At 44.7% G+C, this 24924-nt stretch overlaps 1 protein-coding gene across 9 annotated transcripts in view; it reads left to right on the top strand.

Annotated features, from left to right (window-relative positions):
• Positions 1–24924, top strand: part of NEDD4L (NEDD4 like E3 ubiquitin protein ligase) — a 354125-nt gene that overhangs the window by 259141 nt on the left and 70060 nt on the right. For all 9 annotated transcript variants that reach the window (XM_064379091.1, XM_064379096.1, XM_064379092.1 and 6 more), the window contains 4 exons: positions 15916–15966; positions 22239–22300; positions 22436–22538; positions 24192–24358. In XM_064379091.1, coding sequence (XP_064235161.1) covers positions 15916–15966; positions 22239–22300; positions 22436–22538; positions 24192–24358 — 383 coding nt within the window. The remainder of the gene's footprint in view (positions 1–15915; positions 15967–22238; positions 22301–22435; positions 22539–24191; positions 24359–24924) is intronic.

Raw genomic sequence — 24924 nt, 5'->3', positions numbered from 1 at the left:
ATTTTTATCCAGCAAAAAGAAAAAAAAACAACCCACAAGAATTGGAGGTTTTACTTTGAAAAGTAAAATCAGCCACATCCATGACTTAAGAGACTGTACATGTTGTCATGGGTAAGAGTTTAGATCTTGGCTCCACTGCTTACTCACAGCGTGACCCTGGACAGGTTACTAGGCCTTTCTGTGTTTTACTCTGCTCTTTTGTAACACCAGGATAGATAGCATCGACCTTATAAGGTGGTTGTGAGGACTAAGTGAGCTAACTTGTGCAAAGCTCTTAGAATAGTGCTGGCCGCAGAGTGGTGAGTGCCTTGTATATGCTAATAGTTGTTGTTGATTTATAGCCTAAAATTGATTGTGTGATGCAAACAGGAGAGTTATTACCCCAAGCTTAAATGGAAATTTTGCAGGACTTTGTACTTGTGAGGATGTATTTGGGTTTAATACTACCTTATATCTCGTACACCTGTCCTCTCCCAGGCTCATCCTCCCCAAATACCTCTCAGTGTTATCCCCACTTTGCAATTGTTATCCCCACTTTGCAGATGTAGAAGCTGGGGCTCAGAGAAGTTAAATCACTGTACCAAGTCACCACCCAAAAAGGTTCAGGGTTAGGAATAGAAAGAAAGAATACGGAGCCATGCTCTTTTTGCTGTCTTTCCCAGCACTCAGTTCTCAGAATTATTCAGGAATAGGAACAGAGGAACTCTGTAGAGGCCATGCTTGGAGGTTTTTGCACATGGCAATCAGGGAATCCCGGTCAGTTCGGTGCAGTATTACCGAATTCCAGTATATGCTGGGCTCTGTTAGGCGCAAGGGGTTCCAGGATGAACGAGTCTTGCCCCTGTGTGCAGCTCTGTCTACTTTACTAGATTTGCTCCTCAGTTTCTACATTGAAAGTCCATGCATGTTGCTTGATTTACAGATTATTACAGAAACTTGGCCAGTTAAACTTTGTTCAAAATAGTAAGGGCAAAGGAAACTGATATTATTACAGCAAGGTGTATTTCATCAGCTCTGAAAACTGTACACGTATAAAGAACCTTGGAACTGCTGAGCCTTAGCCCCACGTTTTGTGATGGAAATACAGCACAGAAAGTTTAAGTGATTTTCCTTGGGTTCCATACTGTGCTGCACACCAGGTTCCTTTAACTCTCTCAGTACTCTTTCCGTTCAGCTATGGAAGAAGAGTTCAAATGATGAAGTCGATAAAAGAATGACAACTTACAGAGCTCATTTCAGTGTCTGAATATATCAGTTTAGCCCAGAGTAACTGAACTCCTGGGTCATTGCTATTCACTGACCCCTTTTCCTCCTCATGTTCTAGTAATAGCTCATGAATGTAGTCATTGGAAGTTTAATTTTAATGAAATTGGGGGCTTTGATCAATGGGAAGGGTAGGAATTATGTGGGAATCATCTATGTAGTTTAGAGCTGTGACTGTATAGGCCAGCTCCTACATACAGCCTGCAGTGTGTCACACTCTCTGGTTTTCTTTCCAGGGAGGTATCCTGTAGAATAACAGTTTAATTTACCCCTCAGACATCTGCTATCATCAAGGCCTTATGCAGGTTTTGTGCATATCTTCCTGATTCCTCTAATAATGCATTGTATTACAAACTATTATTCCTACTTGAGAGATGCTCAGAGAGGCTAGGGAGCTTACTGAGGGTCATAGAGAGCACAGCTGAACAGTTGTGCAGGGTCCCTGTGATTGTGGGAGCAGCCTGTGCTTTTCAAGCAGTTGGCTGTGAATCATAAGATAGAAACGTGGTGGGTATTTCTGAAGCCTTAGTTCTAACCATTGAAATATCATGGAGTTGAGCTGGGTGTGGTGGCTCACACCTGTAATCCCAGCACTTTGGGAGGTTGAGGTGGTGGATCACAAGGTCAGGAGTTTGACCTTGTGGCTAAGATGGTGAAACACCGTCTCTACTAAAAATACAAAAATTAGCCAGGCGCGGTTGTGGGCGCCTGTAAACCCAGCTACTCAGGAGGCTGAGGCAGGAGAATCACTTGAACTCAGAAGGTGGAGGTTGTGGTGAGCCAGGATCACACTACTGCACTCTAACCTGGGCGACAGAGCAAGACTCCGTCTCAAAATAAAAAAAAAATTTTTAAATAAAAATGATTTAAATATCATGGAGTTGAATACAGAATACCCATTAATGTTTAGGATGATCAAGAAACTGCCCAGCTCTGTCATCAGAGGTGAGTTACCACTGGTGCCGTGGCCTTTGGTTCCCTACAGGTGCCCTATAGAGGTGCCCACCAGTGTGCGCTTGGAAGTGTGATGGTACACATCATGTCCCCTTGTGGCCCTGCCCCAGTGATAGGGGTATTCACTGAGAACCGCAGCATGGTGAGAGAATGTAACTGAAGCTCCTGGGTTAGTGCTGCTTGGTTTCCCAGTTACTTTGTAGAGTTCAGAGTCTTTTGTGGTCTGGCCTGAGAATTACTATTGATGAAACAATTTTCTTTGGGATTATAGGCTTTATGTTTCATACAACCAGCATATACGTAAATGGCCTCCTGAGTGTAACATGTCTATACATTGGGGAATAGTTTCTCATCAGATAATGTTTTAAAGAAAAATCATTTCTAAAATCCCAAGAGAGTGTCCCCGTATTGAGGTTAGATCAAGCTTTTTAGCTTTATTTAGTCTTGCGTCTTGCTTTTTATGGTACCTTTCATTGCTTCATGAAGTTATTTTTTAAGGGATAATTACTTTATAACATTCCATCCCACTTTTTAAAGATCTTTCATATACTTTGTCCTCACAGGATAGAACAGGGTTTCTCAAATTGCACACACTGAACTCTGCAATAGAACAGTTCCTCAATTGGAGACCAGATTAATTGAACCACTGGCTTTCTGAAAATAGCTGTATGCTTTCCAGTTGGCCAGTCCTGGCAGGGACCCACTACTCCTCTATTTCTCAACAGTCAATTTAAAATATTCACTAACAGTAGCTTAATAACTTTCAATAGTAACTTGCAGCAGCCTGTCATATACCCTGACATCTGAGATATGTAGCAGTTTATGAAATAGAACGTGCAGATGGTCTTAGCCCCATTTTCCAGTTGAGAACCCTCGTCCAGGGTCTCAAACTAAACATGCCCATTTAGTTTGCTCATTCCCAACAAGGAATAGTACCCAAGGCTCTGTGCCCCAGGCCTGGGAGGACCCCTCCCACAGCGTACTTCAGATCTCCACCTGTGATTTTGAACAGATGCATCGAGATGATGTACTTGTTAGAGATCTTGCTTTCCTTGTCTCTCTCCCACCTTGTAGTCATTGGTGGAGGGCATACGGTGCAACAGAAGTGGGTTTCAGGACTGGGACTAGTGAGACAAGAGAGGCATCATAGTGCAAAAGTGAAGGATGCACCTGCCATCAGCATTGGGCAGCCCTTCTCCCAGGGCCTTACTTGACTCATTCTGGTGGATTTTCCAAATGGCAGGAGTGCACAACCACTTTTTGCAAGCATGGGCACTTGAATCGTAGCTCCCAGTGATTCTTGGAAAAAGTCGTGAGTAATGAATGGAACTTTTCTCTCCCAGGTTGATCTTGTGTTTTGAGACATAAAGAGTCAAAGCTTGGTGCCTAGGATGCTCGTTCTATTGCCTTCCGTAGTTTGAATGTTGAAGACTTTTGATGCAACATTGAAGCGAGTATTTGGGGCATTTTGCTCCTCTGGGGCTTTTCTCTAAAGCACCTCACATTTCCCCTTGTGTTTCTGGGCTTTCGTGGCTTTGATGCCACCCCCACTGTGTGCTCCCAATTACAGCCCTGTGTAGCCTGTCTCCTCGTTCTGGAAACTGTGTAGCTGTTGCTCTTGATCTTAAACGCAACTCAGTCATGCAAGGAGCTCAGCTTTGGTCTCAGCTTCTCGGGGATTTTCCTGGCAGCCACATAGTGAATTATGTCACACTCTCCGTTTTACCCATTAATTAGGAAATACTCTGATACATGGAGCTTTGCTTGCAGATCTTTTTTTGACTACTCTGGGGGCAAAAGAAAAAGCAGCTAGAGGATAAGGACATAACTTTCTTCAAATTAAGCCATCTTGTCCCATGGTAGAAATTAGCCACTAAGAAATAGTGGAAACAAATAACTCTTTGACTCTTGAGTGTTAGAGTGAAAATCTGTTTCACTCTTGAGTGTTAAGTGGAAGAGATTGTGGTTCAGATCCTAGCCCTGCCACTTTCTAGTTACAGAAACTTACATTCCTTCTCTTTTGATGTTTCAAGGAGATAGGAGGTAAAGAAAAATAACACCAGATTATAGAACATTCTTATAGAATTGCCCAAAGACGGAATGGAGACCTTCCAGAGTGGAAGGGAGGGAGCAGGATTGGACAGTAGTCCTTGACTGGGAGCAGTTCTTCCCCTGCCTCCCCACCCGCCCCACAGGGATATTTGATAGCTTTGGATTGCACAAAACTGAGGTGTGAGAGTTGCTGCTATATCTAGTGAGCAGAGGCCAGAGATGCTTCCAAATACCTTACGAAGCATAGGACAGCCCTCACAGCAAAGAATTATCTGGCCCCAAATGGTAATGATGCTGAGTTTGAGATACCCTCATCAGAAGTAACATTTATTGGCCAGGGGCAGTGGCTCATACCTGTGAATCTCAGCACTTAGGGAAGCTGAGTTGGGAGGATGACTTAAGCCCAGGACTTTGAGACCACCTGGACAAGACCCTGTCCCTACCCAAAAAAAAAAAACTTTAAAAATTAGCCTGACGTGATAGTACGTGCCTGATGTAGTCTTAGCTACTCAGGAAGCTGAAGTGGGAGGATCGCTTGGACCCATGAGTTTGAGACTACAGTAAGCTGTTTGTGACACTGCACTTCAGCCTGGGCAACATGACAAGACTCTGTCTCAGTTAGAAAAGAAAGAAATAACATTTGTTGAATCTAGTTGTCCCATTTAATATCAATGACAGTGCAAGGTAAAGTGGTTTTTATCCTCACTTGGGATGAGATTGATCTTTGGTGATTGAGAAACCTTCCTTTGGTTGTTCAGCTACTTCTTGATGGAGATGGGATTTTAAACTAGCCATCTATGTGTCCAAAACCCATCCCCTTTCCACAACCCCTTTAGGTAGTTAGCTCCCCATCACTGATGACGTTCAGAGCTAAACAGGGTGAGCAACCACTCGAAAGCGGAAACAGATGAGGATACACGTCTAAGATGTATGTTGCACTAAGTGACTTCTGAGGTCACTCCTAAGAATCACATTCTCTGATTCTATTTTGAAATGGGATTTGTCTTTTTAGCCCCAGTATTAGAGTGCCAGGCAGATATCCCTTGGCCATGATCAGTGAAATTCCTGTTCTTTGTGCACCTGTGAATCTTACTCCTATTAATATCCCAGCCCTATCAGGCCAGAGGGCTAGGGTTCCAAACGGGGGGCAGCTAGAAATGCACCGTCTTCTGCATCTCATCTGTATTCTGGGCCCAGGGAGTTATTTTTAGGCCCAAGCTGGAGCAGGAAGGGAACCTGTTGTATACTTTGAGATTGCAATTTTTGTCAGTTTGCTGATCAGTGTCACTCCACTAGTTTAAAAGGTGATTATCGTTTCTCTTTGTGAACAAGGTAAATGGGTAGCTTCACTCAGTGGTTGTCATCCCTGACCAAAAGTTAGAATAAGATAGAGGGCTTTTAAATCACACCTACAACTGAGCCCCTCTACCAGAAATTTAATTTTCTGAGGGTACAGTGATTTTAGAACTTTGCAGGGGATTGCAGTGTTGAAGCAAGCCTGGGCACCTCTGGTTAACAGCACACTCAGTGCTGCACATTCTGCTCAGGTACCTGCTGGTGTTACTGTGTCATAACGAGACTAGAAAAAGAGTGTGTTGGGCCCTGTTTCTTAGTGTGTCTTCAGTGGATTGTGGGGAGAAGGAGGCCCATACTCTGTGCCTAAATGAGCACCTGCTAGACTCTGAAATCTAATTAATGAAAGTTTCTCTTCACCCTTGTTTTATATAGTAGACTTTCAAAATACATATAATCTTTTGTTTAATTTTTTTTTACAAAGCTTTGAAGTTGTCCTCTCCACACTCTTCTCATCAACCTTATGTGTGGAAAGAAGGAATTTTTCTTCTCCATTGCTGTCATATAAAATTGTTACGTGGTGTGGGGTGGGGGAGGGGTACTGGGCTTTAACTGCTTAGGAGTTTTTAGGGAAATGTTGTAGTAACAACCTAGTGGTTGACTTTATGATAGATTCTGTTCCTTCATTCATTTTGTCCTCCAGAGGCTTTTATACCCAGCAAAGTAGACCATGGTATAAGATTCAAGAAGGATGAGGAGTACATCTTTCTTTGGAAAGGCAGGGATGGAGGGTTGTGATTTAGGAGGGGGAAGGAGGAAAGGAGAGCCACAGAAGGCAAGCACTATTCTCAGGCCAGATCAGTTTCAGGGAAGAGGACATATGAAAGGATCTAGAAAATTATTTCTTTAGAAATGTCCACGTCCAAGTCCCCTGGAAAGTCTTCATATATCCCCAGGGCTGTGCATGCTGCAGTTTGAAGACCTCTGCTTTAAAAGATATTGGGGGTGGGGGACATGGGAGATGGTGAAGTAAAAGAATAAAAACTATTCAGTTCTGTTTGTTTTCTCTTTCAAGCTTATACATTACTCATTTCATTTTTATATTAAAATATAGATGGGGAAGAAGGGCACATGCAAGATTTGGCAAGCATAATCCATGAGGCTATATGGAGTTGGGGACAGCAACATAGCATACTTGGATTTTTGAGCAGAGATTGGAGGAGCCTGTTCATGTTTTCCTTACAACTCTGGTGCATGAAGTACAGATTCTACATCATGATGGAAGACTGCCTGGGTTCATGTTTGGGCCACTCTCTACTAGCTTGGTGACCTTGGGCAAGTTTCTTTCTTTCTTTCTTTTTTTTTTTTTTTTTGAGACGGAATTTTACTCTTGTCTCCTAGGCTAAAGTGTAGTGGTGCGATCTCGGCTCACTGCAACCTCCACCTCCTGGGTTCAAGCAATTCTCCTGCCTCAGCCTCCCGAGTAGCTTAGATTACAGGCATCCGCCACCAGACCCGGCTAATTTTTGTATTTTTAGTAGAGATGGGATTTCACCACGTTGGCCAGGCTGTTCTCAAACTCCTGATTCACCCACCTCCCAAAGTGCTGGGCTTACAGGCATGAGCCATTATGCCCGGCCAGGTTTCTTAACCTCCTTATAGCGGTTTCTGGCACATGATAGATGAGCTACAGGTTGGCTTGTTACGCCTTCCAATCCTGTGTTTCTCCCCAGAGTAAAGCTGGAGCTTTTCCCCCAGCAAACTTTGATGGAGTCCACTGGGCAGAGATGTGATTTCAGCCAAAATATGGCTAAAGGAAAAAAGGATCTGAGACAGCCAGGTGGAAAGGGCTTCCTGGAAGAACCTCTGACCCACCTGCACACTAGGAGGAGTGTGCACTGGGGGGAGCCTTGGGAAGTTTGAACCATTTGCAGCAGGAAGGAGCCTGGCCCCTCCTCTTCATGGGTGGTACCTGGTATTCAGTCTATGAGTTAGAAAGCACATTAGCAGGACTCTAGCTTTGCAGAGTTCCTGCTTTCCCTTTTTTCCTTTTTGTCCAATAAATCTCATCTTTCTCACCTTTCAAATGGCGAACCTGATTTTTTTGTGGTCATGTGACAAGGACCCCATCTTTAGCTGAACTAAGGAAAAGTCCTGCAACAGATCCACCTAGGATGCCAATGCTTACATTGAGGCTGTTTAATGGAAACTTTATGAAAAGTTAGCTAGTGTCCTTGCAATAAACTTATCTGACTCTAGTTCAGAGCCTTCAGCAATTACTGAAGACTAAAACCACATGGCACTTCCATTCTTGTGCAATTTGTTGTTGGTTGGCTGGTGGCATTCCACACATCCCAACTATAAGCCAGCCAGGCGGTGGATGGACTGTGAGGTTCAGGTGCCCTGAGATGTGTGAGGAGGAGCTTTTAGCAATAAGCATGAAAATGAAATAAAAGTAAAAACTGACATTGAATGTTGAGAAACATTAAGTTTAACCTGCCCCCATGTCTCCTCTGTGGAGGATACCTTATAGTTTGTAATTAGTGGTGGACAGATAACAGCTGCCTACTTGGTATATTCTTATGAGTAAATATAGAACATCTGTATATTAATAAGAATCACCTAAGAGCAACTAAATACGTGGATGAGAATCTGCTCGGGACCTTCAACCTGAAAAGCTGTCAGCACCTGAGACGCTCGGGCCGTTGGTCCCCTGGATAGATCCCCTCTGTTGTTCTGTCTGGGTGTCTGCCTCTCATTTCCTTCAGCACCGCCTGGGTGGGGGTCTCCCAACCGAGCTAGTGCTTGATAATTGAACCCCTGGCGTGCTTAGGCTCACTTTCACCCAAATCCAAATCATTTCTCGATACCGCGTGGTACTGAGAGTGTCTGTCACATTTAGTCCGCCATCCTCCACGTGTGCTTTGTGTCCTCATCAAGTCAGTAACGTTGGTCTGCAGCTATCAGTCCTCCTAATGGGCACTGCACTGAGGCCTTAGTGGGCATTACCTGATGTCCTCATCACCTACTGAACAAACACCTGCTGACAAGAAGCATCCCTGAGCGAAATCTTTCCGTTGGGACACCGCACCTTCTGTGTCCTGAGTGGGCCACACCCTCGCCGTGCTCAGCTAGGTGACTTTACACTGTCCTCAGCACTGTCCTTGGCGCTCTCCCTTCAGTCAGGTCTCCTGGTCAGGGACCTTTCTCGGACAGTCCTTACCAGTTATTCCCTGTTTCATGTCCTCGTGCATCTTTGCTTGCCCCAGGAGACTGTCCTCTTGAGAGAGCAAGCCACGTGGGACCCTGAGGCCCAGCCTCAGCTTCCCCCGCCACCACTGCCCCACAGGGCCGTGCATGAGTGCCATGGACCTTTTGGTCAGCGAGCCTCAGCTGGATGTTCTTGTGGTAGCCACTCCTGTCCCTGCCCAGTCCTCCTGCAGACTCCTGTCTCAGGACCTGCTTGAAGTTCTGTCCTGCACAGTCATCCCTGGCCTTCCTGTGACAGAATCTGTCGCTTCCCCAGGGTGTCGCTGCAGCATTCTGCTCATGCCTCTGCTATGTGACAGAACCGGGTTGTCCTATCCCGTGCAGAGCTGCAAAGCCCCCAGGCCCTGTGGCTGCTGAGCACTTGAACTGTGGACAGTCCAGATGAGGCTGTGTGGAGAGAGATGCTCCTGTCTGTGGCTGAACCCTGCCTGAAGGAGCTGTTGGAAAAGCTCCTAAGCACAACCGTGCTGCTCACGTGGACATCTAGTTGTCAAAGTCCTATCCCAGCGTTCACACCTCCAGTTTCCTGAGTCTTAAGTTCAGATTATCAAGTGCTCTATTGCAAAAAATGATAATTCCTGTGGCCCTCAGTTGACCCTTCACCTGGGATATGTGTATATTTGGAGCGGGGCAGAGAACTGAGTGTTCTTGAACCACCTCCACCCCCACAAAGGGAGGCGGGACATCAGGCACACCTCGCTCCCTGATGTCATAGCCGAGTACCTGGAGCCACCAGGACTCCCTCTGAACCCGCAAAGGAGTGTCTTCTCACAGCCCCAATCATACCAGTCTAGTTGTGCTTTGGAGTTAAAGCCAGGCTGCTATTGCAAGGCTGCTGTACTCTCTGCAAGCACAGTTGTCTTTGCTTGTGCTCGCTCACTCATGCTCTCTCTCTACCCCCGACTTCAGGTTTTTTTTTTAAACCTCGGTAATGCGTGTTCCTCAAAATAGATGGTCTTCCTGGTTGTACGCACAGCCTGCAGGGTTGAGTTCGGCTGCCTTCCAGCATGGTTTTCCTGGGACCTGTAAAAGTCCTGCAAATTTGCTCTGACACTTTGTTGACATGGAGCTCTTATTTGTTGTTATAAATAAGAACCAGTGTCTCTAGGACACGCCTTACTCTGTGTAACTGAATGGCAGATTTTGTCCCTTCTTAAAAACTAAATGGCAGAGGAACTGGCCATATAAAAGCCCTGTGTGTGTTTACCAAAAAGTACTTGAATTTTGTTTGGGTTTTGTGTTCCGGTGCATACAAAGTGAATTTTGGCAGGAGTATGTACATTCACAAAATATGTCATCACATTTTTTTCTTTATTTGAATGCCACATGCCTATTATTTGATGAAGGTAATTTCAGTGACGTATTTTGAAGCAATTCACCTTGAAAGGCAGAGGCTCTGCCCAGGTGCAGAAACCTTCCATGGGTTATGCAATGCCCAGTGTGGTGGAACTGAACTCACTCTTCCCCTCTTCCTGAACCGCAGCCCTGCTCTGATCACTTGATAGAAGCTGATATGCCTGACAAGTGGAAGGAGGAAAAGGAACATTCTTCCTTCCTTTTCTCTGTAATGGCAAAGCTGGCGTCATGCTTTACCGAGGGCGTCTGTGAGCACCGGGGCCAGCCTGCAGAAGCCTATGCTGGGAATGGAGCAGCTGACCGGAAATAGGATGGGGTGGTGGTCATCAGTGTGTAGTAAGATTCTGATCACATCCTTCAAGTACAGTTCCACCTACCCTAAAGATCAAGAGTCCTGTGTTTTTGGTTTTGTTTTTTTTTTATGGATGTGTTCTTTGAGAAATTGAGTCTTGAGTATTTTGTGAGGACATCTAAGCCGGGCGTCCACCAGTCCGCTGGGAAAGCCTAGGTGGTTTTTCTGGCTTACTGTTAGAGGCAGCTGTGATGTTTACCTCCATATGTAACACACAAAGATCATATGCTGGCTTTGCCTACATTCTTATTGTCTGACTTATGTTCCAAATTCTTTACAATTCTCTTCCATTTGTCTTAAGAAATTCTAAAGCAATTTTTTTGTTTTTTGAAATCACTACTTAATGATTTTAAGGATGAAACCCCAGGCAATTGGTAATAGTGGATGGTTTTCATTTTCTGTAGTTGAGTGGCTTTCTAATTCTTTTGATGGTGGCACACAAAAGGAAATTAACCTTAGGTCACAACTTAGTACACGCATTTATGTTTGTATGTAACTGAGACGAGCTTCTTAAAATAGTGCATACCTGTGTTTTATGTGAGGCACTGAAACTTTCTGTTCTATATTATGCTTAACTTAAAAAATTGTAACTTGCAACTTAAAAACTATTACCTTGATACATAGCGCCAGGATTACACATGGGTCATTTTACCAAGAATCACCAGTTCTTTTGCTCTGTTGCCCCAGCTGGAGTGTAGTGGCACTATCATAGCTCCTTGCAGCCTCAGCCCCCTGCGCCCCTAGGTGGGGCTCTTCAGGACTCCAGCGTGACCTGTGGGCGGCACTTCCTTCCTTTAATGCTTTTCTTTCTGCGCAGTCAGATGCTCTGCCTTTGAGCTTCCGTGTGAATTTCACTGTGAACCCAGCCCTGTTACCACCACCTCTGTCTTGAAAGGAATAGGGTGGGGTGGTCATTGGTGTGTAGTAAGATTCTAATCACATCCTTCAAGTACAGTTCTACCCTAAAGATCAAGAGTCCCTGTGTTTTTGTTTTTGTTTTTTTTTAAGGATGTGTTCTTTGAGAAATTGAGTCTTGAGTATTTTGTAAGGACATCTAAGCCATTTGTAAGGACATCTAAGCCAGGCGTCCACATCAGTGCTGACAGCTCTGACCTAGCATGCACATGCATCTGGGGAGATGCCCACAGGCTATAATCGCTTTCAGTGGAGCAGTGGTAATAGTCCCCGGCTTCACGTTACGGTAGCATCCACCCTTGGTAGCAGCATACCCCTCTGCATGAACAGGGCACCCACTTCTCCCCTTCTTCTTACTTAATAGTGATTTTTAAAGGGGAGGAAGGCAGTCCTGAATATAGTTCATCAGTATTTACTGCGCAAGTGCTAAAAGAGACAGTGTTTAATGTGTGTATTTATTTAACTTTTCCGATAATGGAGTATTAATTTTCGTTTCACCTGATAGGACACGTTTCAGGGGCTCCATTCTACATTGTCATTTCACTGGGAAAATATTTGATGGCTCATTAGAAGGGAGCATTTATTATTTTGTTGCTAAAAGGCACATTTTCAGCCTCGAGAATTGTGTGGCGGGTAGTAATGGCATGAAAATTGACAGCATTTTACCACTTAAAAGTAACCATGAGAAATACCAGTATTCACCTTATGAGTTGAAGTTAATTTGGTTTTGTAGGCTATTAGGCATTTTACCACTTAAAAGTAACCACAAGAAATACTAGTACTCACTGTATGAGATGAAGTTAATTTGGTTTTGTAACTTGATGCTTGATGGAAATAATTTTGTATTGGAAATCATTAAAAATTGATTTGATTAATGCTTTTATAATGTTGGTATGAGATGTTGCACAGTGGTGGTGATGACCTAATGGTGCTGTGGTGGCCCCTCCAGGGCCCACAGGCAGGATCCTGCACACTAGCACACCTCCCAATTCCTCTTACCATCAAACAGAGGTGTTCCTTCAACATGCCTGCTCCTCCCCTCCACGTAAAGGCACCAGGTTTGTTTTGAGATGGAGTCTTGCTCTGTTGCCCAGGCTGGAGTGCAAGTTATGCAATCTCAGCTCACTGCAAGCTCTGCCTCCCGGTTTGAGTGATTCTCCTCCGTCAACCTCCCAAGTAGCTGGAACTACAGGTGCAAGCCACCATGCCTGGCTAATTTTTGTATTTTTAGTAGAGACAGGGTTTCACCATATTGGACAGAGTAATCTGAAACTCCTGACTTCAAGTGATCCACCTGCCTCAGCCTTCCAAAGTGGCTGGGATTACAGGCATAAGCCACCGTGCCTAGCCATTTTTGTCTTTAATCGGTGTCGTTTCCTTAACCTAAATATTTTACATTGCCCAAACTTTCTGTAATTTTGGCAACAATGGGATGTTTTGAAACCTAGATCTCTCAACCAACTACATCTTCCATTGACTGGTGAAACACTAGTTTAAGCCAATTCATTTTGACCATTTGCTTTTCTGTACTTGATCCCTATTTTATTTCAAAAATAATATCCATCTCTCTTGATGTAAACTAATAAGAGCCTTCTGTTTTTGTTAATGGTGAAATTGCCTCATCTTTTACTGTTGTAGAATTTTTTTTAACATAATGGGAAAACGTGATAAGGTATAAGTGAAGTTTCCTGGCTTTTCAGTGCCTCAGGGAATTTGGTAAACTGTGTTCCATTTAAGGAAAGGAACAGTTGGAGCAGGAGGTAGTGTGAAGATAACGGAGCAAGTAAGCATTTTGCCAAAACCCTCTGAAGTCTCTTCCGACTGTGCCCTCATCAGAATCCCTCCCTTCTCCTCTACACCATTTAAAGCCAGCAACCAGTGGGAAGCCCAGAGCTGGCACTGCTTTGCTCTCCTGCCAGTTGCCGACATGCAGCACACAGTGTCAGTTAAGGGCACAGGCTGACGGGCACCTCAGCCACACATCTCTCAGGTTTCCCATCTGTAAAATGGGCATAATCATTGTACCTCTGAAGGTTGCTTCGAGGACTAGTCACAGCCTTGGCACAGAGCCCACAGAGAGCAAGCACTATGTAAAGACCGGCTGCCAGCCATTCGTACTGGGCACCTGTCTTTTGGTGTCTAGGCAAAGCTTTAACCTGTTCTATCAGTTTAGAATGCAAACATCTCCCTGGCAAAGCAACATGGGGATGTAGATATTTTGTGAAGTTTTATTGAAATGCACTTAGGTTAATGATTCATGGGTAGCCTTTTAGAGCTATTCAGGTTATGAAACAACTTTGAGTAATATTGTCTTATCCTTCTGATGATTGTCTTTTCCTTCCCATGTTAGCAGCCATAGCAGGAGAAGAAGGAGGAGGAGGAGGGGGAGAGGGGGCAAGTGGCCACACTGCTCTGCTCACATTAAGCAGTGAATTTCCTTATATTACAGTTAACTGATATTTATATTAACTCTAAAATTATAGTGAAATCAGACCAAGCATGGTGACTCATGTTTGTAATCCTAGCACTTTGGGAGGAGAAGGCAGATGGATCATTGGAGGGAGGAGTTCAAGACCAACCTGGCTAACGTGGTGAAACCCCATCTCTGCTAAAAATACAAAAATTAGCTCGACGTGGTGGCTCATGCCTGTCGTCCCAGTTACTCAGGAGGCTGGGGCAGGAGAATCGCTTGAACCTGGGAGGCTGAGATTGCAGTGAGCCCAGATCGTACCACTGCGCACTCCAGCCTGGGCAAGAGAGCAAGACTCTGTCTGGAAAAAAAAAAAAAGTAGAGAACTGACAGGCACACTGTCTAACTCCTTGCGTAACTGTCATTGGTGTGAGTCACTGGGGCAGCGTGATTAGGTCTAAGAACTGGATAGCAGGATGTCGTTATTCTCAAGGCCTTCTGCTGATTGCTGCTCTTGGTAAGACATACAGAATCCATGGGCATCTCCCTTTAATGCCTTATACTAGATGAGATCTCTCCACATTGAGTTGTAGCAGATACAGCTAAGAAAGTAAAAGAAGGCTGAGATAGGAGAATTGCCTGAACTCAGGAGGCAGAGGTTGCGGTGAGCCGAGATCGCGCCATTGCACTCCAGCCTGGGTAACAAGAGCGAAACTCCATCTCAAAAAAAAGAAAGTAAAAGAAATGAAAAGCTCATCAAAAGGATTGGGGCTAGTCTCATTCTTCATGCATACCCAAACCGTGGTAACTTTGATTTTTTTTTTTTATTATCCTTTATGCATTGTTTAGAGGAGACAGATGGCTTTCCAGTTCATGAAATTTTTTCAATTATCTAAAAGGAATTCCTAAGCCTGGAGCAAGTCATTTCAATAAATCTCATTCATATTTACCTGCTGCTTCCTTTTAAATGGAAGAAGAGAATGCTTTTCAAGTACACTTGGAAAATAGCATCTGTGAATTAGAAACTTCTCTGTAAACTAGCAGAGTAGAAATAAAGGCCAGGATTCAGCATGAGGCAGTCTGGATTCCTTCCTGGGTGGCTCAAGCTAGCTATGGGACTGGTCTGATCACATCTGAAGAACTGCCTAGCTTTTATGCATTTTGAATGTGGCAGAACCAGCTGCATATTTTTACATGAAAGCAGCAAATAGTCATTGTGTTCCAGTTTTCTTCTGGGGTCATTGAAACATCAGACGCCATGCCACAGGCACCGTAACTGAGGAATATAGTGTGACCGTGGTCTGTTGGACACCCTGAAGTCCAGGCCAGTGACCCCTGGAGGTGAATCATGACTTCCCAGAACCTGAGAGGGGACTAGTGTGTGTCTCCAAATGATATTCACCGGGGCCTCTTTTAAGTCGGGAGAGATACATGCAATATGGTAGATGGGGACCTTGAGAGGCATGATGTGTCCAAAAATTAGCAGGACCTGATCCGTGAATGTAGATTCTCAAGCAACTGACTAGATTAAAAAGCAATATACTTACTGGATTTTAAAAGTGTGTGTATTTTTTGTGTGTGAGATGCAGTTTGTAAGATACATCTATAACTAGGCCATATACTTTTTCCCTTGACTCTCAGCTCTCAAGAAGCTCTATAGTTTTTAGCATTGGATCAATAAACACTTGTTAAAATGTTCCCCGCATTTCTTTGCCACCTTCTCTTTCAACTGGGCCCATCTGTGCCCTCAAACCTTCTGTGGCCGGCCTGTCTCTTCCCTGGCTCATCATGTTCTCCTGGCTTTTACAGAGGCTTCCTTAGCATTCTGCTTAGTAGTAGACACCAAACAGAATCTCGGCCAGGTCCGTCCAGGCACATGGGCTCCTGGGCTCCTGGGGCGTGGTTACTTGTGTCTCTTGGGGCCTTCCGCCCTCCACATTCCAGCGCCAGGCCCTGGGCTTTTGTCTCTATTCGTGATAAAACATTTTTAGGAAATGCTGACGCTCAGTGAGGAGATGGAAATGCTAACTCTTTGTTCTCTTCCTAACAGACACGAGACGATTTCCTGGGCCAGGTGGACGTGCCCCTTAGTCACCTTCCGGTAAGGACAGTCTCATGTTTGATACTGCGTGCTGAGGGGGTGGGGGTTTCTAATTGTTTGTAGTCGGCTATTTTCAGAGTGCTATTTCTTCACCACAGTGGAGAAGACTGAATTGAAGCATGCGTGCTGTGGCCCTAGTCCTTTCTGGAAAGTGGTCCTTTTTAGGGGATGGAGGAGAAGCTGGCTGTCAGAGTCAAGGGTGCCTGAGTTGTGCGCATGCGTTCCCCTCCACCAGTTCCCTCTCTTTCCTGCACTTCAGCTGCTCTACTTTGTGTCTCACATCTTACAAAACAGACACCTCCTTCCCTCAGGCCTCCCCTCTTGTCACTCAGTGTCTCTGCTGCCTAATGCATCCTCCGGGTCCCATCATATGTTTGCCCTCTTTGTCTGGAATTGCACATGCCATTTCTCTCGGATACCTCTACACAGGCTGTAATAGCATTTCCCAGATTTTGGTGTCTGGCTTTCTCTGTCAGCATGGAGACAAAAGAAGAGCCTGTTCATTCCGAGTGAACTTGTCAGCTGGGAACACCCACCCTAGCTGGAACACGTACCGAGTTAGCATGGGTGGTACTGCCGTTTCTCTCTGCTCAAAGTAGCAGAGAAGTCAAGGCTGTTGACTAGTAACAGGCATTACGGCTGTCACCTGAAACAGGAGGCAGTGCAGAGAGACTGGGGGGTAAGACCCGGAAGCCTTGAGGAAGGCAGAGCAGCATCTCCGATTCCAGCTTCAGTTTCCAGCTTGTCCCAGACTTCCTCCTGGCCTTCTTCCCTGGGCAGCACAGGGCGAGAGAAGTAGCAGCTGAGAGAGGAAAGGCGAATGTTTCTGCCTTACAAGGCCATTGTGTTGTTTTTTTAAATGCTTTGTGTGAGCAAGTGGCATAAATAGTCTATAAACTAAAGCGACTTAACCCCCTAGCATAAGCTTCCTGCTGTTTGGAAATTGTGGCTGTTTCCATATGTTAAATACCAAGAAAGACTGTATCTTTCCAAGGAAGCTTTGAAGCTGTGTTGTGAAGGAAGGTGATAGCAAGTAATTTACTCTTACTCACTCAGGGGAGCTGTTAAGGAAGAAAGCTTGCAAGGTTCCAAAGGATTGGAAGTGAAAGTGATATTCTTAAAATATTTTGTTTGTTTCTTTATAAAAATCTGAAGCTCCAGGGTGACACGGGGGTGCCTACGTGGGGATTCTTCGTGAGACCTATTCCATGAGCCGTCAGAAACCTGACTATTCTTTTCAGGTCACGTTGGGAGGATGTGACTGTTTCACCTTTTGTGAGGAAAGACCTCCCATACTTCTCTACCAGGAGGTCTTCTGTTTATGTTCTTCAGGCTGAAGCTGTGATCGTCTCACTCTTTTAGACAGTGTTGGTTGATGGGCCAGCTATTCCGTGGACATCTCCAGCCATCCTTTCCCTAATGTAAAAACCACATCTTGGCCAAGGGAAATTATTTTCTGAGAGGCCAATATTCTAATATTCTATAAGAGGCAAAAGTGACATGTTTAAAAAGCTTGCTCCAACAAGCTTTTGTTTGAGCGACAGAGTGGCACTTGGTCTTGAGAGGTTGATCAGGGCTCCCAGAGAATAGAAGAAGGTTCCTCTTCCGAGACCAAGTCAGTCAAAGGAAGAGTTTAGCTTTGGATTGCGAGTGGAGGCAGGGTCAGTGAGTCTTCAAAGAAGGAAGCGGTGCAGAGGCACAGAGCAGGAATAGAAGTTGGGCGATTACAGAGGTGGAGCCATGAATGCCCAGAGAGGACTGAGCACTCCTAGTTACACGTGTGCCCAAAGGGAAACTTGTGGTGGAGTGCTGTCACCTCCATACTTAAAACTGACTAGCTATTTGCAGCCAACTACAGTCAGGGAGACAGACCACAAAGAAAACAAAAGGAGAGGCGTGAACGTATGTTCTTTATTCAAGTAGCATGTTCTGAATGCACGTGGCTTTTGAATTCAGAATTGCAGGTGCTCTCATGTGTATGTTTGGTCGTGTGTACAGGATGCTTGTGGGGAAATTACAGTGACATTCTGTTTTGTGTGATAGCACACAAGTGTGAGTGTTTAAAGAGGTTGGGAGCTTGTGAATATATTTTTGTGGAGTGAATTGTGGATGCTGTGTTCTTGGTTGGTACATGACCATTGTCAAGGTGGATTATTTACAGTCTATAGATTCAAAATGTGTCAAAGCCAATTTTAGATAAAAGAAAACAGGCAGACCAGGCATGGTGGCTCATGCCTATAATCCCAGCACTTTGGGAGGCCACGGCAAGAAGATCACTTGAGTACAGGAGTTCAAGACCAGCCTGGGCAACATAGCAAGACCCTGCCTGTGTGGAAAAACTTAAAGATTAACCCAGCATGGTGGCACATGCCTGTTGTCCCAACTATTTGGAAGGCTGAGGTGGGAGGATCGCTTGAGCATGGGAGGTCATTGCTATGGTTATACCACTGCACTCCAGCCTGGGAGACAGAGCAAACTCTCCTTTTGCTTTTACATTGAGAGACCAAGAGCAAACTTAGCTGTAACCGGACTGTCATTGTTGACTTTTTTCAATGACCATTTTCACATTTGTCTGTTAAATTCAGTGGATTGTTGCCTAAAAGTTCGTATATTTGATAATTCATATCTATTAATTATTTAAAGATAAAGAGAACTTCGAGATCTGTATTAACAGAGAGATTTCTGGCAGCTGTGTGTTTGTTGCACCTGCCTCTTGACTTGTCAGCTCTTGTCTCCCCTTCCCCTAGAGCCCCCAGCAATCCCACCTTTGCCCAGCCACAAAATTTCTTCATCCCTGGGAAAGGCAGTGGGGCAGAGAGAGCTATTTTAAAACATTAAATTTTTTCTAAATCCCAGTCACGTGCCACTTAACTATGGCTCACTCTGGAATTTTAATTTTCCTAGATGAGGCATTTTCAGAGTGGTGGTATCGTTTGATACCCTGCCTGTACTTGAAGGTAACTCAGCTGATCAACATCCTTTTACCCCTCTTGAGTTTATGGCTGGTAGCAGGGTGATGGTTCCCTTTCATGAGTGCAGAATTCAAACTCATGGAGTTTGGAGGGACTTCAGAGAAACTGATTCACTCCCAGTATTTTCCAGAAGAAAAAGCCTGGCCCACAGAGGGAGGGGATTTGCCCAACAGTAAGCAGGTCATTGGCGGTGCCGGATCTGACCCTGGGTGTCCAGCATCATTGTGAGCCTGTGGTGTGGTCAAGGGTGTGGGCATGGGGTGGGTTCGCCCAAGGCCAAGGTGCTTGCAGTGGTTGCATCCAGGTTTTAAGTCTGGAACACAGCAGGGCCCTCGCCTTCCATTTGCCTGCAGAATCCTTTATATCACTCCATTCCATAGTGACTGCACTTAGGCTGAAAGCATCTACTCTCTTTAAAGTGAAAGTACTGTGTATCCAGATTTTCTTTTGAATGCTTGTACTCTGGAACAGGGGGCAGCACTGTGGCTTTTGTGGCCAATAGCACTGTTGACAGCAGTCTGTTGAAGTTGGCTTTCCACCAGCAGCACCCTCAGTGCCATCCTGGGAGTCTCCACTAGGCTCTGCTCCAGGGAACAGGATCAGATTGGAACCTGGATGAATGCCAAGAAGAATCTTATAGTTATCTATAAGATTATCTTGTAATTCAGGCTAGAGGATTTCCATGAAGGTGAACTTGCATTTTTAATGCCTGCCTGTTACTGCTTGGTGTTGAGTTGGCAGTACTGGCAAATGACATGAACGTGTAGAATTGTCCAATGAACATGGCCAGTGTTTGCTGAGTGTGCCAGGTACCCTTGAGAACTTTGTGGAAACCAACTCGGTTGATTGGTTTGATCCTCACAACAGCCCTGTAAGATATGGTTACTGTCCCATTTTATAGATGAGGACACTGAGGCCTAGAGGTAAGGAACTTGCCCTTAGCCACTCAGCTCTGTAAGTAACCAAGCCAGGGCGCAAACCTGGGAAATCTGCCTCTTGGCCTGTGTGATATCAGTCATTTAAGCTGCATAGGGTATGGACAGACTCGTGGTCAGAGACCCTCTAAGCTCTGTGGTTCCCAGGACTTGCCCCTCTTCACTCTCTTGCTTGCTCTCTGCTGCTCCTAGACTGCTCATGCCCACTGGTGATCCTGTAGGCTTTGTCATGCTGTTTGATTTCCTGTGTTTAAACTGTCCCTTCTCCCAATTCTCCACCTCTCAAAGCCTTCCCATCACCCCGTATTTAACTACACATCCAAAACCATTTTGATTTCCAAGTCAGAGTCAGTCTCTTCCCCTCTACCCCAAGCCTCACAGAATGTGTCCTCTCTGGGTCAGTGAATTTGTTGTGCCTTAGCTCCTAGTGGATTGTTGACACGATGGTCTTCCCTTGTAATGGTAACCACAAGGACTGGTATATCGTGTTGTACCCATATGGTGTTCACATAATATTGCTCTCAAATTATTTGTTGGTTGGCGGGGCATGGTGGCTTATGCCTATAATCCCTGCATTTGGGAGGCCAAGGCAAGAGGATCTCTTGAGTTCTGGAGTTCGAGACCAGCCTGGGCAACATAAGAAGACCCCTATGTCTATGAAAAATAAAAATATTAGCCAGGCATAGTAGCACACATCTGTGGTCCCAGCTACTTGGGAGGCTGAGGTAGGAGGATCACCTGAGGCTGCAGTGAGCTGATTGGGCCCCTGTGCACCAGCCTGGACAGAAGAAGACCCTGTCTCTAAATAAAGAAATAAATGAAAAGAGGAAAACCAACAATAGTTTTCTTAGTAAATTTTCCACTGTAAATGATGTATGTTTACAAACCTTTTGTTAGAAAAAATTTTCAAAATGTATGTTTGTTACTGCCTCATAAGAACAGTCTGGAAAATATAATTTACTTCATTCAATGATAGTGAATTTTGAGAGCCTCAGTAATTTAATACAGATCAGATGAATTGAGTGCTTACATGAGTACCTACTTGGTGCCAGACACTGTTCTCGGCACCAACGATACAATGGTGAGCAAATTCAAGTCTCTTCCCATGAGCTTACATTCTGAAAGTGATGGATGATAAACTAATATGTCAACAAATGAACAGGTACATGCAGACAGTGATATGAGGAAGATACAGCAGGATGATAGGTTGGGGGGTTGATAAGGATGGCTGATGGTGGGAACTCTGAGGATGTGAGCTGGGATCTCACCCTTGGATGGCAAAGTGGAGATAGCCATGCGCCATCTGGAGTCAGAGCTGTCCAGCAGAGGGACCTGCCCATGCATGGGCCCTACCACAGGACGTATAATTTGCATCCATGGCAGATGAGGCCAGGATGGTTGGGAGTACGAGGAAGAGAGAGACAGACTGGTTCACAATGAGGCAAAAGGTAATTGAAAGCCAGATTATAGTTGACCTTCTAGGTCATAGGAAAGAATTTTCGGTTTATTATCAGAGGCGTAGGAAGCCATTGAGAGTTTAAGGCAGAGAATGACATAAACAGATAATATTTCAAATAGAAGCGCAGACGTACGTACACTTGTGCACGCACACACAGGCCTGAAAATAAATCATTAGACGGTGGTTTATCTCTCTTGCTACAAAAGTATTTGAAATTGTGTTTTGTCGAAGGGTCTAGATATCTGAGGTTTCATTGCATATAGAGCATCTAAAAATTAATGAAATAGTCACACTTATTTTTCCAGTTTCCCACTTTGGTAGGCCAACCAACTTCGCACAATAAAATGAACACTGATTTCTTTAAAAATGAACAGAAGTTTCATGAACTAAGCTTCAACGGAAGGCTGATTGGTGCTGCTTCCTGGGGTGATCTCTGTGTAGGAGATTGTCTTTCAATTCTCTTAGGCTGATGATGTGAGATTTTATTGTGAAAAATAAAGTTGACCTCAGATTAAATCTTGCATGTTCTTCTGTTTACTCCACTCTCATGTGTCTTGAGTCACGGGCATATAGCAAGGCAGCGGTGGCCGCTGGTTCTCCGAAGTTAATCAGCTCTGTGAGACCGAGGCCACACCCTGCAGTTAGAAATTATACTTGGCAATGACAGCTATAATTTTGTCATTTGTCTGTGGCTGGGGCTGGTTCCTAAAACCCGGTGTGGATAGTGACATCTAGTGGATCTCTACTAGATCCATTCCGTGGACCGTCAGGTACCAAGTGAAGAACCACATTCAGCAGTGCCATGTGCTAAAATTCAAAATGTACTCTCTGTAGTCCAGCTGGGTGTATCTAAAACATGAAATTATCAGGAATATTAAAACTTAATATATTGTTTTTCCCCCACAGACAGAAGATCCAACCATGGAGCGACCCTATACATTTAAGGACTTTCTTCTCAGACCAAGAAGGTGAGGCTTGTGGGTATATGTGGGTGGGATGCCTGCCCGGCGTGCTGTGGTGGTTGGCTTTTGCTGAAGATGATTTTAAGTGTAACCTTTCAAGTCATACCTCTTCTAACCAATTTTCTTCCATTATGTGTGCAGCCATAAATCTCGAGTTAAGGGATTTTTGCGATTGAAAATGGCCTATATGCCGAAAAACGGGGGTCAAGATGAAGAGAACAGCAACCAGAGGGACGACATGGAGGTACGTGGAGGGCGTCGGGCCTTACTCTTTGCCTTGACATCATACTCATTTTTACTTTCAGACTTTATAATTGAAGGAAATAAAAGTTTAGAAGACTTAAATATGAAAAAACATACATATGTCTGCACATTGGTCATTGATATTCTACCAGTACATGTATTTGTTTTGGTTAAAGATGAGCTTCTTATGTTACAACACCAGTCCTCGAAGGGATTGCTCTTTATTTAGACAGTGCTACGCCCGTTCCCTACTGTTAGCTGCACAGCTCCGTGAACGTCTCACACATTGAATTCTGTTCTTGCTGTGGACTTGCAACTCCTTGTAAGTTCCTTTTAGCCATTGAAGTTGCTTCAAAGTGGGTGAAAGAATTTAGAAAATCACTTTTTCCCAAGTTTCTTACTCATTTGGCCACAGGTAACGGCCTGCAGTAGAAAAACCCTGCTCCAGAAATCCCATTCTGGAATGAGCTGGCCAGAGGAACGTCCCTTTTCTCCTGCTGGACAGAGCCGCCCATATTTGCCTTGTCACAGACCAATGCTGTGTGCCCTGTCGTACCTTTTCAGCACACGCCTCAGACACTACTATTTTGTTAGACAAATTTTCATATTCTCAAAGTGACCATTAAACGAGGCCTCTCTAGGGCTTATGCTCACATCTGTTTGCAGCTGTTGCATATATGTGATATGTGAATAACGTGTTGTGGAGAAGTTAACCGAACCCCCCTCCGCCTGAGAGGTCATATTTTCAGGCATTATTTCCTTCACGAGCCTTCATGGCTCCATGTACACGAAGAGGAGTAGTGTGGGTGGTAGACATTTATGAATGTTAACGTTTCATAAGCACATCAACAGATTTTCATCTCAAATCCAAGGAATGTTGTACACTCTTTTGCCTTCCAACTGCAGTAACCAGTGAATTACTTAATTTTCCAGTGATTTTAGCAGAGGATGTTAGGAAGGGAATACTTAATGCCTAAAATATGTGCTGTAAAAATGGAACTCAAATTTTGGTACCGTGAAACCCGTTGGTGTGGACACAGCCAGTGTAGAGGGCCCGAGGAGAAAGCAGCAGCTTCCAGACTTCTGGTTCCTGCAGTCTGGGATGCAGAGAAGAGGCTTCTCTCTCAAAGCCCCGCCTCCCTGGGGAGCAGCAGGGCTCCAGGGCTCTGGTCTCCTGCACCGTGATTTCTGTTAAAATGCAGGTGCAGCGCGGCTCATCTTCCCTGCTCCCTTTACCTCATGGAGGTGTTGAAAAGATGACAGCTGTAATGTGACCTGCATCATTGACAGGGCTTTGTACAGCCTTGGAGGCCCTCAAGTCAAAATAGCAAACGTGAGATATGGAAAGAGGATGTTGTGCCTTGAGTAGTGTCATTGGCTATGCATAACCAAATCAATGTTGCCCTGTAATATAGTCATCTTAGAGGGCAGCACAATTCATTGGCCGTTACACAAAAGATTTTTGAGACCTTTCTGCAATCAGTTTTTTTTGGGGGGGGGACCCTTGTTTGGGAATTTACTCAAATGTGGCCACAAAGCCATGGTGAGAGCCAGAGAGCCCCAGAGCAAGGAGAAGGGCACACAGGGCACTCTGCAATGACCTCTTACAGCTGAAGAACCGACCTCATAACCAACCTTTAACTTTATTCCGCAGCATGGATGGGAAGTTGTTGACTCAAATGACTCGGCTTCTCAGCACCAAGAGGAACTTCCTCCTCCTCCTCTGCCCCCCGGGTGGGAAGAAAAAGTGGACAATTTAGGCCGAACTTACTATGTCAACCACAACAACCGGACCACTCAGTGGCACCGACCAAGCCTCATGTGAGTACCGTGCGATGATCAGGAACATGTGCACATGCACTGCACAGCTAGGGACAAACATGGCGGCCCTCTGGGACAAGGCTGGGAAATAAATCATATGCCAGCAGGAGCAGATGGTGGTGTGGAATGAGATTCCTCTCCGTTTATGTAAAGCACGCGAGAGCAGTCAGAACTTGTATATCATAAATGATTGCCTCTGAATCACATACTGCTGTTTTCAGTATGAGCTGTTTTATTTTCTGTGTCTTTTTTTATGTCGATTCCTGAAATACGAAGGAGAGGTTGTTTTTCTTAGGCTTACCTTACATTTGTTGATTATATTGTTCTGTTCTTCTCCTTTCTCTCCCGACTGACCCAGAATAGAACAGCAAGCAAATTGGCTTTGCAGTTTTCTGTTTTCTTTAAGTTTTTGGATTTTTACTCTCTTCAATGAGTTTATTTGGAAACCTTCTCCAAAAAAAATTTTTTTAAGGAAATTTTACCCCCTTAATATAATAAAACTCATATGGGAGAGTTGCAAAATCAGAATTAGTAATTGCTGTGTATTGTAATCCCTCACCAGCCTC

This window comes from Aotus nancymaae, unplaced genomic scaffold (genome assembly GCF_030222135.1).
Source record: "Aotus nancymaae isolate 86718 unplaced genomic scaffold, 86718_ANA_hifiasm-v0.15.2.pri h1tg000020l, whole genome shotgun sequence".
In the NCBI taxonomy this organism is placed as follows: domain Eukaryota; kingdom Metazoa; phylum Chordata; class Mammalia; order Primates; family Aotidae; genus Aotus; species Aotus nancymaae.
This window is presented reverse-complemented; position numbering and strand designations above follow the sequence as displayed.